This window comes from Triturus cristatus, chromosome 2_2, assembly GCF_964204655.1.
Source record: "Triturus cristatus chromosome 2_2, aTriCri1.1, whole genome shotgun sequence".
NCBI classification, from domain to species: domain Eukaryota; kingdom Metazoa; phylum Chordata; class Amphibia; order Caudata; family Salamandridae; genus Triturus; species Triturus cristatus.
This window is the reverse complement of record NC_140582.1, coordinates 545,511,944-545,528,678: the sequence shown is the minus strand read 5'-3', so window position 1 is coordinate 545,528,678 and position 16,735 is coordinate 545,511,944. Positions and strand designations below refer to the sequence as shown.

The 16,735-nt window shown below is 44.2% G+C and overlaps 1 protein-coding gene across 1 annotated transcript in view; it reads left to right on the top strand.

Annotated features, from left to right (window-relative positions):
• Window positions 1-16,735, top strand: part of DCHS2 (dachsous cadherin-related 2) — a 1,150,696-nt gene that overhangs the window by 1,018,953 nt on the left and 115,008 nt on the right. Inside the window, exon 21 of the mRNA XM_085641695.1 lies at window positions 14,985-15,271. Within this exon, the coding sequence (XP_085497821.1) occupies window positions 14,985-15,271 (287 nt within the window). The remainder of the gene's footprint in view (window positions 1-14,984; window positions 15,272-16,735) is intronic.

Genomic DNA, 16,735 nt, shown 5'->3' with positions numbered 1-16,735 from the left:
TGGGGAGGCCAATGGCATCTGGTGTATGGTCTGTGAAGTTGTTGTGGAGGTTTTTGATCTTGAGGTGGAAATAGGTTCCAAGCTTGTTGCTGAGGTCTTGGGATGGGGTGATGTCTGTGGCTTCGCTGCGTGGGTTGGTAAATTCTTGAATGACACTGAAAATTTCCTTGGAGTTGGTGGAGTAGGCCAGGATTTTGTTGTCTATGAAGTTCCTCTTGGTGGCACTGATCTGATTGTGGTAGTCCGTCATGGCGTCCCTGTAGGTGGTGTGGTTTTCGTTTGTCTTGGTGTTTCTCCAGTTCTTCTCCAGGCATCTGCAGGTGCGTCTGGCTTCTTGGAGAGCGGTGGTGAACCAGGTGGCTTTCCTGGGGCGTTGTCTGTCGGGGTTGCGTAGTGGGACGAGCTCGTTTGTGCAGTTGTAGATCCAGGTGTGGAGTTCTCTGGCTGCATCGTTTGCGTCGGGTGCCCCAGTGTGGTTGTCTCTGGTGAGGGTGGAGTTAAGTTGCTCGTCGGTAACCTTCCTCCATTTCCTTCGTGGTGGGCGTGGGGCTGGTTTGGGTGCCTTGGGTTGGTTGATGGCGAAGTGTACGCAGTGGGGGTCGGTCCATCACTGCATCACCTTCCAAATTGGAACTATAGCCACAAGGAATTAGTTGTTGGTGCGAGGAGCAGCCAGTGCAGGAGCTTCACATTGGCAGCAGATGCAGGCAGTCACCTTTGGCACAAAGAGCTGGTTGCCATCGAAACTTTGTTCTGGCAGGAGAAGTGGTGACTGTTGCTGATGCAAGAAGCACAATCTGAATCACGAATAGCCCCTAGCTTTTGGATTTTCCCCTGGAGTGCTGGTTTTACGGGTTTGAGGCAGGAGGAGTATGCTCTGATGCCAGCGAAGAGTCAAGGACCAGGGGGGAGCACCTTTTGGGGATGTGGACTCACTCCAGTAGAGACCAGCAGCATGGCTCATGAAGGTCCACTTGGTGCTGGTCAGCTGGGCTGGTGCAGGGAGGCCTGGGGAAACTTGCTGTGTTCCTGTACCTCAAACAGGAGGTCACCCAGCTGACCCTTAGAGTCACTTCTGGGGATCCTGGCTCCAAGTGCAGCCCTTCTTCTGAATCTTACACAGGTCCAGGAGTGTTCTGATGGGAAGTTCTGAAGGTGCTATTCTACTAGCTAGTGCCAATCTGTGTATGCTGAGAAGGGGTTAGGTAGAAACATGGCAACTTCCTAAAAGTGGCATTTCCAGAATAGTAACCTAAAAGCTGACTTTACCATTTAAGAGTGTTTTACATTACAATTCAAATGAGTGGAAGCTGCATTTCTATTGCTAACCTTACGTAATCACTTACTACGTGTAATACGATAACCCAGTGCTAATCTACGGGAGAGATAGCCTCACTACAATGAAAAAGTACTTTAGGGGTTTTTCACTGTCAGGACATGTAAAACATAAATACACATATCCTACTTTTTAAATATGATGCACCTTGCCCTATGAGTCTTTAGGGCGTACCTTGGGGGTGACATAAATATTTTAAAATGCATTTTTAAGCCTGGCAAAAGGTTTATTTTGCCAGGTTTAAATGGAATTGCACTCTAGGCTGCAATGGCAGGCCTGCAACGTGTTTTACGGGGCTACTTTAGTAGGTGGCAGAATAAGTGCTGCAGCCCAATAGTAGCATTCAATTTACAGGCCCTAGGTACATGATAGTAAGTGGGCACCAAATCTTCTCCTTCAACAGTGGACACTACAGGCATGCTGCCACCATTGCTGCTGGAATCAATCTGTTTAGATCTCAAATCCAGCTCTCTGAGACTGATCTCATGGGCCCTCCTTCGCCCCTCCATGGCCAGTTTGTTCTTCTACAAAGCTCTTTTCTTCTCCTCCTCCATTTTTATTTTGCCATCTGCAACTTAAATTCCCTCTCCTCCCCCCTCTCAGCCAGTTCCTCTAGGGAGAGGCCTTGAGAAGAGACACTTCTCCCTGCCCTGGCAGGAAGCTCCAATTCACTGAGCCTTTCTTCCCTCTCAGCTGCAGGTGTTTCCTCTGAAGGGCCATCATCAGGCTCCTCATCCTCATCCTCTGTGGTTGCACCCAGTGCAAAGTGGACTTCTGCCCAGGACCTCATCACCTTTTGCAACTCCAACTTCGTGGTAGTGCTCTTGGCAGATCTCTTTGAGCTGGGCCACAGTGTAAACCTCAAGGTTAACCAGCTCAAATTCCATCTTTGCAGGTGCAGTTGTATGTATCCACCAGACAGAGACATGATTTGGAATTTGAATTGGTCTTGACTGTGCATTGGTAGAGTACTACAAGTTACTGTATGGTACTGCACAAACACAAGTCCCATCCTCGCAGCTGATCACAAATGTTAGAAATTGTGTTCCTAGTTGACTGGGTTGGAAGCCCTGGTCAAGCAGTAACCATAATCCTAGTCTGGGTAAGCCACAAACACACCCTTCATTACTGTGCTCACCCTCTGGTAGCTTGGCACAGAGCATGCAGGCTTAACTCAAGAGGCAACGTGTAAATATTGTGCAACTTTTCAAACAGGAAAACAGTAAAAACACCGCACAAAAATATTCCACAGCAGGTTAGAACAATAAAGCTTAATTTCATGTACAAAAGAAGATCTAAGTGCCAATAATCCAATAAGTAGAACCACAGTTATGAATTTTTAAAGAATAAGCTTTAATATAGTGCCGAAAAGCATAAAGCGCCAACAGGGGAAAGCTGTTCGCACTAGACCGGGTCACATCCAAAAGTTCAAGCCGACCGTAATGGAGCGTGGACCAGATACGTCCCGCTGGCAGTAGTCCCATTCTCTGGAAAGCAGGTAACTGGGAGCAAGGAGATCGTTGCTGGCGGTGGTCGGTGTGGCGTAAAGAGCAGGCTTGGTGTCAGGACAGGGAGGCTGGAGTTTCTAGGTGGTGATACATGCCAGCAGATGATGCCTGCTGTGCGAAAAGACTAACGTGCGGCTGCTTGCTCTCATCCTTTGTGTGAGCGGAGCAGTTCCTGCGCGAATTGGCCTCTTTACTTTCACAAAGAACCCAAAAGCTTGATTTATGGACAAGACAACACTTCCAATGGCCCAGGACCTGAGAGGCACCTCTTGGGGGTCAGGAGAAGGTTGAAGACAGGTCCAGGGCCTGTTATGTCCCTGAGGATCAGATCAGGAGGCAAGGAGACTAGCTCTTTAAGTCCCTCTGGGGTCCCGGGTTCAAGGTAAGTTCCAGGTTCAATTTGCCCTCTGCAGGCAAGAGGGCAGCAGGCAGCAGGTCAGCACAGCAAGGCAGCAGTTCTTCCAGAGCAGCACTCCAGCAAAGTGACAGTCCTTCAGCAGCACAGTAGTCCTTCTTCTTAGCAGAGTATCCACAGGACCGGAAGTGTACTGAGCTGGTAGGGTCTAAAGTTCAATTCTTATACCAAGTGGTGCCTTTGAAGTAGGGGAGACTTCAAAGAAGGGCTTTGAAGTGCACAGAGGTCCTCCCTTCCTGCCCTGTCTCCAGACTCACTACAGGGGGGTATGCAGCCCTGTGTATGAGAACAGGACACAGCCTATTCAGATGTAAGTGTGTGGCTGTGCCCAGCTTCTCCCTCCCATACTGCCAGGATGGCCCATCAAGTCATGCCTAAGCTCCCATTTGGCTGTCTAGGGTGAATGCAAAAAACCCAGCTGGCACCCACCCTAAACATGTGATCAGAGACAGGCAGCCCGTACCAAATGGCCAAAGTAGGAAAATGCCAACTTTCTAAAAGCAGAGTAGAGTTAATATGCACGTGAAACATTGGTGTCGAATGGGGATTGTTTTTGTTTTACTCTTTTGATATTTTTTTGGGAGCTGTTTCTTTAAAGATTTGAATTTCAACCTGATCAGGTCATGGGGTAGAATCGCACCTGTTTCCTATAGTGCACGAGTTTAAAACTACGATGGAAGGGTTTCAGCCAAACTGAATGCTGACAGTGTCGAATGGCGTTCAACGTTATGATGTTACCGCCGCTCGCGGCTTTTAAGGTGATTCACTCCTTAACATTTTCACAGTGCACTGAAGGGATGTTTATTAACATTAGTAAACAGGGTGGGTTTAACAGAGGTGTTTAATTGAGGGATGTCTCGCAGTTTGAGAGTATGTGAGTAAGGGTAGTGGGTTAGTGTGTTTACTAATTAGTTTTCACGTGCTGGATTAATTTTTGTGTGGGCAGGGGATGAATCGTTGGAGGGAGGAGATTAGCTTTAGGAGTTTTGGGGTTTAAATTGTAGGAAGGTTGAACATTTGGGTTCATTTTCATATTCACAGCGTTATTTCATTTTTTTTTCATTTCAATGCAGAGAGTTTGCTTTGTACATATGGCTGAGTGTCTTTTTATTATCCATTTCAGTGACCCCTGACGAAGGGCCCCTGTGGCCCGAAATGCATTGGGTGAAAAGTAATAAATATCTTTTGAGCCAACTTGCTTTCAATGATTCTTTTCAACGTGTTACTGTTGAAGGCCCGGAGGGCATGCAGGAGATATGTGAAAATGTAAAACGAATCAGGTTGGAATCACGCTGTTTTCTTTGGTACGTTGGAAGTATGGATGAACTTTGGATAAAGGTCTTGGATTACAGATTGGTTTACTTTGAATAAGAGGAGTACAATTTAAAAGGAAAAGAGAAGTTGGTGATGAGAAGGATACATTCCTGATCTCGCAGTGCGACAGATGGGTGTGCATCAGCGTTACCCTTTCGATATTTTTTTAACTTTCTAAAAGTGGCATTTTCAGCATTGCAATTTAAAATATTACTTTGCTATACGTTATGATTTTAAATTATGGATTCCAGAGGCACCAAACTTGGAGGTCAAATCTCTTTCCATTTGGAAATTACACTTATAAAATGGAATAAGGTAACCAGAATGTTAACCTATGGGAGAGATAGGCCTTGCAGTAGTGAAAAACACATTTTAGAGTTTTTCACACTACTATGACATGTAAAACGTAAAAGTACATGTCCTACTTTTTAAACACATTGCACCCTGTCCTTTGAGCTGTCCGTGGCTTACCTTATGGGTGACCTATATGTATTCAAAAAGGAAGTTTTGGACCTGGAAAGAGGATTAATTAGCCAGGTTGTCAACACAGCCTAAACAGCACACGCAGGCTCGGCAATTGCCGGCCTGAGACATGTTTAAAGGGTTACTTAAGGGGGTGGCACAATCAGTGCTGGGGTCTTCTACTAGCATTTAATTTTTAGGCCCTGGGCACATGCAGTACACTTTATCAGGGACTGAGACGTAAAATAAATATGCCAGTTATGGATAAGCCAATGTTACTACATTTAGGGAGAAAGCACATGCACTTAAGCACTGGTTAGCAGTGGTAAAGAGCGCAGAGTCCTAAAACCACCAAAAAGGAATTAATCAAAAAGGAGAAGATGAAGGCAAAAGGCCATTTCCAACAACTTCGATACAATCATATACCGAGTACCAGAATGTTGCTACTCTGCAACACATCGATGCTATATGCATAAAATCTGTGTCATATGCACCACATCACAGACAGTGTGTTACCTTTGAAAGCTCCATTTTGTAAAGTCTAGTGCTTCAGTTTCTCATTCATCATCTAGGGGCCTTACCATGCATAGAGGAGTACAGTTTTGAGATTAACACCCTAGAAGAGGAAGAATTTAGTACACCATCTAGTGCCTGCCAGCAACCAGGTTTTGGTGGGAAAGTGATTTGCATCTGTTTGCTGTTTGCAAGTACTACACAGTCAGTAATAGAGGAATACATCAAGTGGTGTGCAATCTACGGTATTCTGGACATCTTGTAAAGTAATAAAGATACCTTTAGGGTATAAGTCCCCCATCATGGCCAGGCACATGCACCTCAGCTGTTGTTGAACCTGTTCATCCACCATTAGAGGAAGCATCTGGTTATGCACTAGCCTCAGCCCAGCAGAAGATAGACAGTCAAGGCAAGCGCTACAGCACATCCAGTCCAAGCCAACACCACAGATTTAACAGTATTGATCTATTTTTGGAGTGCAGATCAGCATATCCAAAAGGCAAGAATCAACAGTTTTCTCCAGTATGGCAATATACGGTTGGCAAGGCATGGGAGGGGGCCAATAGCACACATATTGAGCCTGTGCGCAGCAATAGTACAGTTCCAGGTCAAGCGCACCCAAACGGACCTGGTCAAACAGTAGGGTTAGTGCCTCCCAGGATAGCCATGGCCGTCGGCCAGCCCATGTCAAGCTAATAAGGAGGGCTTTAACATGGTTGAAGGATGCTCTAGTTAATGGGAGCAAAGTGCTTGCAAAGAGGAAGAGGATCCTAAGCAGTATCAACATTTTTGCAATGGTGGTTCTCTCAACGAAGGTCAGGGGCAGTCTGGACCAGATTGGAGCATGCTCCTCCAGTCACAAGAAAGCTGTGCCATAGTTTAGCTGCCACAGCTGCGTGATGTCCCTACTAATCATATTACCAGATACTAGACACCCGAACCAGCCACCTTCAGTGGGAACTTAGTGACTATGGTCAAGGGGAAAAACACTGACTTTAACCAATTGATTTTGATCCCAGTGAGGGAACTACATTTAAGAAATTCACACAACATAGGTTCTAGGTTGGTTTCTGAGTCCTATATATAAATAGTCACGTTGTCTGCACTGATACAACAAGCCTTCCGGCATGTAGATGAGATTTCTTTCAGCATGGTGTTGTTGCAGACAAGCTGCAAGCTGCTCAATGGCTATGGCATACAAATTTAGAGATAGCAGGCATCCCTGTTGGGTGCCTCTGCTGATCGCTAAGAGTGCAGAGATGATGCCTTTTATGCAAAGCTTAGCAGTATGTATCTCTTACAGACACTTGATCCACTGAAGGAAGGAGGGTACTAAGCCCAATCCGACAGAGTAGTGTAAAAATATATGGCCACTTCAGTTAATCAAAGGCCTTCTTTGCCTCTAGGAACATCACCCAAAGCTACAGGTTTAGCGTGCAGAGTTGAGCAAAGAGGGTGCACAGGTTATGCACAGTGGATTGTCCTGGAACAAATCCTGACTTGACCAGATGAACAATATCTGGGAGGAGGGGTAGAATCCTTTTTGTGAGTAGTTTGCCTAGAATCTTGTTAATTATGTTAATCATAGACAGTGGCCTATATGAGTCACACTGGGGAAGGTAGTTTTTTGGGATTTAGAATCTTTACTATTAGTGCTTCTCTAACAGTAGTAGTGAGATATCCAAAATTTCCTAGCTTCCTCCTGCATAGCAAGCAACTTTGAGGCTTGTTCCTAGGCATATTCCTTGTAAAATCTGGTCCATCTAGGCCAGGGGCCTTATTCCCAGGCATAGTGCAGATTACGTCTATTATTTCTTCTTCATCAAATGGGGCATCCAAGTATTTCATATGAGCATTTTCCAGCCAAAGCAAATGAATCAAGATAGTCAGTGATTTGGCTTGGGAGATGGTTGGTAGTAGAATCGTGTAGGGTGGAGAAGAACTGATTCATTATATGCAAGACATCTTTCGTGGAGTGTCACTGTTGGTCCTGGTCATTCTGCAACTCAATAATGCAGGAGCTTGTCTACTTTTTCTTAAGCAACAGAGCTAACGTTTTTTTAGCTCTATCCCCCTCACCATATTTTCTGGTGATAGTTCTTTATTTAACTAGCAAGCTTTCCTCAGCAGTTTCATCATATTCCAACAGTTTATTGCGTAAGTGAGCCAGATAGTGCAACTTCCCTGAATCAAAATATTAAAACTCAAGAGCACGAAGCTCCTGCTCTAGTGTATTCAATTGCGTTTGTAAGTCCCAGAGGACCTCCAATTGCCTTGACATGAAAGCGCCTCAGCTATAGGCTTTGAAGGACTTCGTAGGTCACTTGGGGACCTCAGCAATCCAATGTTAAGAGTGAAGAATTCTATAATAGACTGTTTTCAGATTTTAAAAGTTGTTTTCTGAGACCATTTGGAGGCAGTCTCCAAATGAAAGCTCGATTTGATACGTCAGCCAATCGCAGTGTCAGCACAATAGGTGGGTGGTCAGAGAGTGTCCGAGACAGATGCTCTATGCATTGGGTCTGCGTGACGATATTTCCAGTGACAAACCAGTGATCAGTGCAAGACCAGGATTTGCACCCAGTAGTGATACACGTGCCCTTAGTCACTCTGGGTGTTTATCTCACCAGATATCGATTAAAACATATTCTGTCGTGATACGAGTGCAGCTGCATGGCTACGTGGGGTGGCTTCTCCAGTCGGAGTGATACTTGTACAAATCTGGATTTAGCACTACGTTGAGGTTTCCCTACCAAAATGACTTTTGAGTACTACAATCTAAGGATTTTGTGCCATATAGTTAAGAATAAGTCCCGGGAATCAACATTTAGTCCATACACCTAAACAATTGTAAACGTCTTACTCATGAAAATACCATGTAGGAAACTTATCTTCCGTTGTCATCACAGAGTGAATTCAGGGTGCACCACTGCAACCCCTTTCAAATTACCATAGAAACACCACATGCATACGCTGATTATGTGGACATGTGTGCCTCTCCATTCCACCCCACCCTCAACTTCCTCTTTGTATGTGCCGTAAAGTGCAATTCCTGTAGCAGGCGAATGTCTACATTGTTTCTCTTAAGGAGGGCAAAGACCTGTCTGTCTCGACAGCAATGTGATCTCCGTCATCTCGCATTGTGTAATAGGAAACCATGGGCAATACAGTTAATTTACAAGGAGCAACTTAGCTGTCCCTTCGATATAGCAAAAGCAAGGACCATATATGCAGCTATCCAATATGTAGCACTGTCCTGACCTAGAGGAACCACTAACAACAGCACCCACCCACTTCAACACCCCCAACCTTTTGAAGAAGCACCCCTCTCCCTAGGACACCATAGAGAAAGAAAAACACAAGAGCAATGTGGCCCTTTTCCAAACAATTGGGAGCTTCCTGATGTTAGCTCAGAGAGCTGGGTGGACTGCCCTTCGCTATTGGGGAACAGATAGCTGGGTGAGATGATAGCATATGGACAACAAATATATCTCATGGAATTGTAGGTTGCTCCACATGAGTGAACTGCCTCAATCAAGACACCAAGCACTGAAAGATCCAGGCCCCATCAAAATAAAAGCATTATACAGTACGTCCAGCATGTACAAAATATCAGACACATCAGTGTACGTCAACTAGTCATTGTTGCTCAGATGAGAGCTTATTGTGGTCCCTGGAATGCAGCAGGTGGGCAATGATCAGGTGAGCTGTGACACCTGGTGGGCACTGAGGGCTCAAAGATGGGTGAGTGTCCTGCGCAGAGAACATTGTTATCAACTAATCTGGGAAAAAGGATCCGAGCAAGGAAGTGGGGGCTGGCCTGGATCCTGTGACACCTGTTCTCCTGCCTTTGAATCTGGCTTATCTCTCCAGCCCCGTTTCTCTCACTGGTTTCTACCGGAAACAAATCTCCTCCTTCCAAATGGCTGTATTGTTTCAGCCCCAGGCCTCTTCACACTTACTCAGGGAGCAGCTTGGCTCAGGTTGACAAAGGCTGACCAATCAGAAGAGGCTGCTACAGGGCTGCTTTAGGTAACTTCAGGATAGTAAGTTCTAAAACTACTTTCCTGTAATAGATATCATAAATTCTAAGTCTGGGCGGTGAACTCTGCTCCGCTCATGGAGTTTGCGTACTTTTCCGCACTCCACGTTGCTCGGAGCTCACGGAGTTCCGAAAAACTAGGCAGGGCAGAGTTTTTTCCCCCGCTCACGTTCGTCAACAACAAGTTGGAGAGCACGAGCGAGGAAAATCCACTTCCCGGCGAGATTTTTCCTTGTCCGCGAACATCAACATCAAGTTGGTGAGCGCGAGTGTGGAAAAAAGCCTCCAGGTGAGATTTCTTAACCCGGGTGGTCAGATTTCTCATTGCAAATGGTCGTGCATGCTTGCGTTCAGAAACCGTCCGTTCGCATTGAGAAAGCTACCGCTCAAGTAAACATCTACTCGAGCACCAGAAAGGAAGCAGCACCCACTTGTGCTGTGCATGGTGCCATTCACGATGATTGTACAGTGCGGACAAGCAGCTGGCACTGAAAATCACCACAAACGGCATTTATCTAATGCACTCCTCAGCTTGCGAAGCTCTGCGTAGCGCAGCTGAGTTTTTTTGCACTTCGCAGTGTTCCTCATTGCTCAATAAATTCCATCTTGCCAAATTGTTGGATTTATTGTAACCATAATTTTGATACTTTGAATGATATTGCTAGCTAGCTCCCAAGCAAGGATAGACGTTATTAAGTTTAATAAAGCCTTCCCATGTTAGCCTATGGGGTTAGCCTGACTACAATAGGGGAAAACGACTTTGACTGTTTTTCCCTACCAGAGTATTAAACATCTTTTATATAGTCCCTGCTTTTTTATAAAAATGCACCATACCCTTGGGGGACCTAGGGCAGACCTTAGGGTTGAGTTATACATTATAAAAAGGTAGTTTGGGGCTTTCGAAATACTTTTAATTCCAGAGTCGAATTTGAAACCAGAAAACACAGCAGTGCATACTCAAGTGGATTAAGTCCACTGGGGTCTCTAAACCTACATATACTAGGGGACTCTAGGTAGGCTGTCTTGGTCAATTAGAATTATAGCAATTATAGCAATTACCACACCTTTAGAGGACATAGCACTGGCCCTGGTTAGCAGAGCCCAGGGGCACTTTCAGAATTGGTATCAGTAAGCACCAGCATCAGTCAGAAAATGGGGGTGATCAGGGTAAAAAGGATGACTTTCCTACACTTCCAAAATTAATAGCTCAAATTCTGGAGTCTATTTATTAAGAATCAAATCTATAGATGAAGCTTTTGTTTCAGGACAACTGAAAAGGTAATTCAGTTCCAATTTCATCACAGGCTACAGATTGGCAAGAGAATATTGATGAAGTTGTCTATGTATACTGTGAAATAATTACTGGTCTGCATATAGTTTAAGAAATTAGAGTAAATAGTACAGGCTCTTTCAGACATTGCTACACACCATTTTGCTTTCTGTGTTTCCACATTTTTGGAGAGCATGTATGGGGTAAGTACTCTTGCCCATACAGTGTGGAAATGTCTACTGGCTCAATAATTTTGGAAATGGATGATCAGAGTCCTCAGTGCTTCTCTGATGTGAAATTTCCATCTTGTGCAGCTGACAGTTCTGTTTTGAAAGGGTATTATTTGCTACCTTTTCTAAGCACTGAAAAGAAACAAACCCATGAAGGCTATTTTGCATAAAATGGAGATTGCTAAATCCAATTCCAGTCACTCGGTGGGTAAAATATCTATCACAGCTATGCATAAGAGAATGGAATGCATTCTGGGTATCAACAAGAAATGGCAAATTCATTCCATGAAATGTATTTATGTAGACTCAAGTCTTATTTTAAAGAATTGTGTTCCCAAAGGAGATAGACAGTAAAAGTGTAAAACCATGCAAATAGGATGGAAGTGCTTTTAGAGCTAGTAAAAAAGCAAGCATTAACAAACCAATAGGTCTTCCTGTTAAAAGTAATACAGACTTATTGGTTTTCGCAATGAGGACTGACGTGGTTGTCATTTTGTTTTTAATTCACTGTTCCAAGTTGGTGGGTGCCTATCTTGGAGCGGTAACTAAAGAAATGAATAAAATGTGCACAAAAGCGCAAGTTAAGAAAGGAGCAGCCCGGCAGTAAGTCACAGCTAAAGGCCTTCCAAACAAAATATATATTGAAAAAAGAACGTAATGTGGAGGGGAGGGGCAGCAATTGAGGATCAGTGGGAGGAGAAAATCAAAGCCAACAGGTGACAGAACAAGTGCTTTGATGGAGGAGTGGGTGTGAGGGGAATTATTTTTTTTAAAGATGACGAGGAGCAATAGAATAGCTGTAGCGAGATGTGGAGTGCCACATGCACAGTGACAGGGGTTTGAGAGGGAAAGCACTATATATGTTTTAGTATTTTCTAGAAGGCTGTTTATTTCACAAATGGACCTGGAACTAATGATGTCAATTGAGCCTTTTAATTATTCATATATAAGCCTTATACTCAATATATATTCTGGAAAAGGCACCTGATCCCAATGGAGAAGTATTTGTTTCTGTAGTCCTTTATTGATTTTAATGTCATCTATATTTTTGTCTCTTTCTTTGCTCTACTGGTTTCGAGTTTAATAGCCAAAGAAGAAAAAAAGAAGCATAATCCCCATCTTGGATGTGATGAGACAAAGTTAATTATGGTGCATTAATCGATGGAAATGAGACTAGAGTTTGATTGCATATTGTTAGATTCCAGATCCTTTCCATATATTTAGTTGCATCTCAGTACCACTGACATTTATGTAGAAGTCCAAGTTCCCTTGACTGTGGACAAATCAGCTGTGAAGATGGGGACTGTAGATGAATTCTTTTTGGGGAACTCTGTAGGTGGTGTTGCTGATTTTGGAGAAGAATGTTGATACTTTGACTTTTCTAGTTGTTGAGGGGGAGCCATTGGTACAGTTCTTCTAACCTTTTTTCAGATCATGTTGGAACAGTTGATGGTCAATGGTCTTGACGGTCTTGGAGAGGTTAAGTAAAATCAGATCACACACTGTTCCTTGATTTCTGGTTGAGAGGCCCTGCCCTTATGTTTAAAATGGTGGATTGTATTCTCATGACTACAGAAGATCTACAAGGGCACAATGTTAGAGCAATGTTATCATTGAACAGTATTTTGGAGAAGGTTTAGTATTGAATACAGTCCAATTGTTAAGCAGGATCTCAAAGCCTATATTAATTTTTTTAAAGAGTTTTGGAGATTGCTTGTTTTTTTCTTTTCTATATTCTGCCAAAAGTGAGAGAAACATTGATAAATAGAGCTGTCTGTTTGGCTAGGGCTGTGCGGTCATGGTCGAGGTTTTTGACATTCTGTGCCTCTGTTGTAAGCAAAGACTGACTGAGAGACTACTAGTTTTTTATGACTTTGACTTCAAGAACCAGAGTGAACTCACACGGAGACACTAAACACTCTTCAAGGAGTCCATTTGTTGGGTGGTCCAATTGTTGGGTGGTTTTGGATCAGAATATGCAATTTTTGTACCTCAACTCTTGGGCATATTGGGAATGCACACTGTTTAATGCAATCACATATGGTTTCTTCAAGTGTGGATCCAGACTTGTCTGTGATATTTGAGGTGCTGGTGTGACTCTGCATGCCAACTCTTAGCAATTTGTTTTGCACATTACTTATTTTAGCTCTATTGAGGCTACTTGTTCAAGTGTTCTGGTGACTACCAGTGTGTTAATATCAATGATGGTAGGTATAGAGTGATGTGATAGAAATAAAAAAATGGAACACATTCAAGAAACAAAAGTGGCCAAGTAAATGTTGGTGAGGTTTCTGATAGGATTCTAAGGTGTTGCAGCTGTTACAGATTTGAGCTTCAACCAATTTTTGTATTTATGTGAAATGCATTGAAGACATGGTCAGACCAAGAGAGAGGCAAACAGTCTGTAATAGGTTAGTTTTCAATTATTGTGAAAGATGCACTTAGCTAAAAAATGGTAAGGATACTATGCAGGCTAACAAAAGGAGTGCTTATTTGTATCAACCCCACCTGATGTTGGCTGTTCCACTTGATATCTGTGTAAAGGAGCCCAAGCTAATGCTGTCATTGGAAGGAGCCTGTTATTCCTGATGGAAGATATGGGCTAAAATAGGAATTGCAAGATTTGCCGGAAAATCACAGCCACGGATACTTTCTCCTAGATATTTCATTTGCTAAAAAAAGGCAATATATGCAGGTGAAAAATAGGCTCGGTGATTGGGAAAGTACCAATGGCACTTTTATTCTCCCTTTTTAACTCATAATGGCTTAGTATTCATGAATGTCAATTTACCATAATTCTAGGGGCAGCGGAAGTGACTTCACATGCCCTTTGACCTTCGCTTTCACTCACAAAAGCAGCAAAAAGCGGCAAGATGGCATTTTACATCTAAGGCGCTTATGCTGCTAACATAGCAATGTATGTACATCTACAATAGACATGCTTACACTTACACATACACACGTATTCACACTTACACATACACACGTATTCACACATACACACTTTCTTACATAAACGCACTCAAAACTGCAAGCAGGCACACAACATACATACATTTAAAAGCATTTTTATTTTTGACATACCTCCGCTGCCAGGGAAAGTCATATTCCAGCTAAATGTACTCCATTTTTTATTAAACTAATAGCGAATCTTTTAATATTATTTACTATTAGTATAATAATAATTGGACCATAAACACGGAGAGTGAACCCCTCACCGACGTCCATAAGGACGAGCTGCTTCAGTGCCTGGCATTGATTTTGCCACGTCGCTTGGGCGTTGCAAAGGCAGTGCCAGGGGTCACAAGGGGCATGCCAGTGGTCGCAGCAGCAACGCCTGACGAGCCCTAAATTACGTCCATATTAGTATTTCTGCATGCTAGAAACACCTGTACTAGGGTAGCTGCGCCTGCATTTGCGGGAATATGGTTGCAGGAGACCTGCATCATTTGTAACGCGATACGAAGACCCTCTATTCTAGTGGCCCGTTTTTTCCCAATCTTTGAGCAAATATAAGTTTCTCTGTAACTACTGAATCCCTGCAATTATACTCAGCTGAATTCGGCGGGTGCCAAGGACCAAAATTCGCATGTGACAGCGCTTTTTAAAGGTCACAACTTCTAATAGGCGATAATGACCGCATTTTTCATTTCCAATCCTCAGAAATCGGATTTTACAAGGTCCGATAATTATCACATCTCGAGCCCCAGGCCACTTGTAATGAGGGCCTTTTCAGAAGAGAGTCGCTACTGCTAATTAACACATTTTCCTTTTTTTGGCCCACCAGACATTAACATTTGCCATTTTACTTCAACATACCATGTGCAAATAAACAATTTAGAGAGTGTGTTAGTCTTGTGCTTCTAAAATAAATGTTTTTATATCCCGTTTCAGATGCACCTCTTGGCTCCACCCTGATTCAGTTATCTGCTAACGACGTCGATTTGAATCCAACGATATCCTACAGTTTAACTGACAACGGCAACCCCGGTTTGAAGTTTGCTTTGGACCGCTACACAGGAGTCCTCACTCTCGCGAAGCCGCTGGATTATGAGGAAGCAGCTGAATACCGCCTGCGGGTCCAGGCTTCGGACTCACGTCACCACACGGAAACGGAAGTCACCATCCGAGTTTCAGATGTGAATGACAACGCACCCATGTTTACTCAGGATTCATATCAGGTAATTATTTTAAAGAGGTAGAGAAAACCTTAGTTCCATGAATAACAATGCTGAAGATTTTAGTTTTCTGTAAAGAAGCGACAAAATGGAACGATTTACAACTGCAAGATGTGTTTTTCACTTGGGCCCAATTTACTAATCCTCATGCAGTGCAGCACAGTGTGAAAAATAGGCGCACTGGGTTGCACAAACAATAGAAAGCAGGAGCACCATAATTTACAGAGTCTCCTGCCGATGATGTTATTGGCAGTTCTTGCACAAAACATGACTGGATTGCGTAGCATACATCTTAACGCAATAACGAAGGCGAGTTTGTGATGTCTAGCATAGGCTTTGTTCACAGCGGCGGCTCCTCCACTATGGCGGAGTAGTGTCGCCTCCCACTTCCAGGAGCATAAAATAAAAAATGAAAAGAAAACAATAATAAGCCAGGGGTTATTACCGTTTTATTTTGTATCCCATGGTCCTAGGGGTGGGGCCAAGGGGATGACAGGCACTGACAGGGAGTTGAAAGCACTGTTATCAGTGTGCGTGATGGTTTGGTCACCCATCTCAGGGCGGCCAAACCCTCATGCTCACTGAAGCTGTCTCCAACCTGAGCTGCATTGCCGGGCTGGAGACAGCAAGCACAGGCTCCCAGTCTCCCTGGGAGTGCAAATAATTAGCACCCGGGTGATGTGGCGCGCTGCAGGCAAGTTTTTTTGTTCCCTCCTGCCTGTAGCGCGGCGGGGCCTTAAGAGTAATTAGGCCGCAGCTACGCTAAATGAGTACACAGGACTACACTTTCAGTATTGTGGCCGGAAGACCCCAAGCGGTCTAGGGCCGTTTATTTATCCTCTCGGGTCGAGCCCGCCCGAGGGGTGTGGGGATGCGTGTAAGTGGCAACATTGTCGTGGAGAGCCCGAGTGGCTTTCTACATCCCTCCTTTCTTTTGGTTCTAGACCACCAAGTCCTCTCAGTTCATGGAGACATATATACAAAGTCTTTCAGTCTCTGACTTGGCACAGGATTTGGCCGGAGACCATACTTCAGGCTCCGGGAACTCTGGCCGGCATGAGCACTGGACGGGATACTCTCGGATGACTCAGTTGCTGTGCTTTGACCAGTCGACCTGACAGCATCACTAGGCCCTTGGCTAACTTGCCGTGGTGTTTCCGATGGTGGGCTCCCCATGCTGGAAGAAACAGGTGAGGAGAAACTTGGAAGGGTGTCCTGATGGTCAGATGCTTCTTGGTCCAGCTCCCTCTCAGACACCTTCTTAAAGCTGGACACATTTCTCGTGACAGAGTGCTGTCCCCTTCGAGCAGTAACCATGGTCCCTTGAACGCCTACAACGACCCATGCTTCCAGCTCATAGGGCGTCCGAAACTTCCAACCAGGGCGTCGGTCTTTAATCACTACCTGATTTCCTACTCTCAGATGATGTTCCTGTGCCCTGCGGGCTTCGCTGGCCTTTCGATTGGT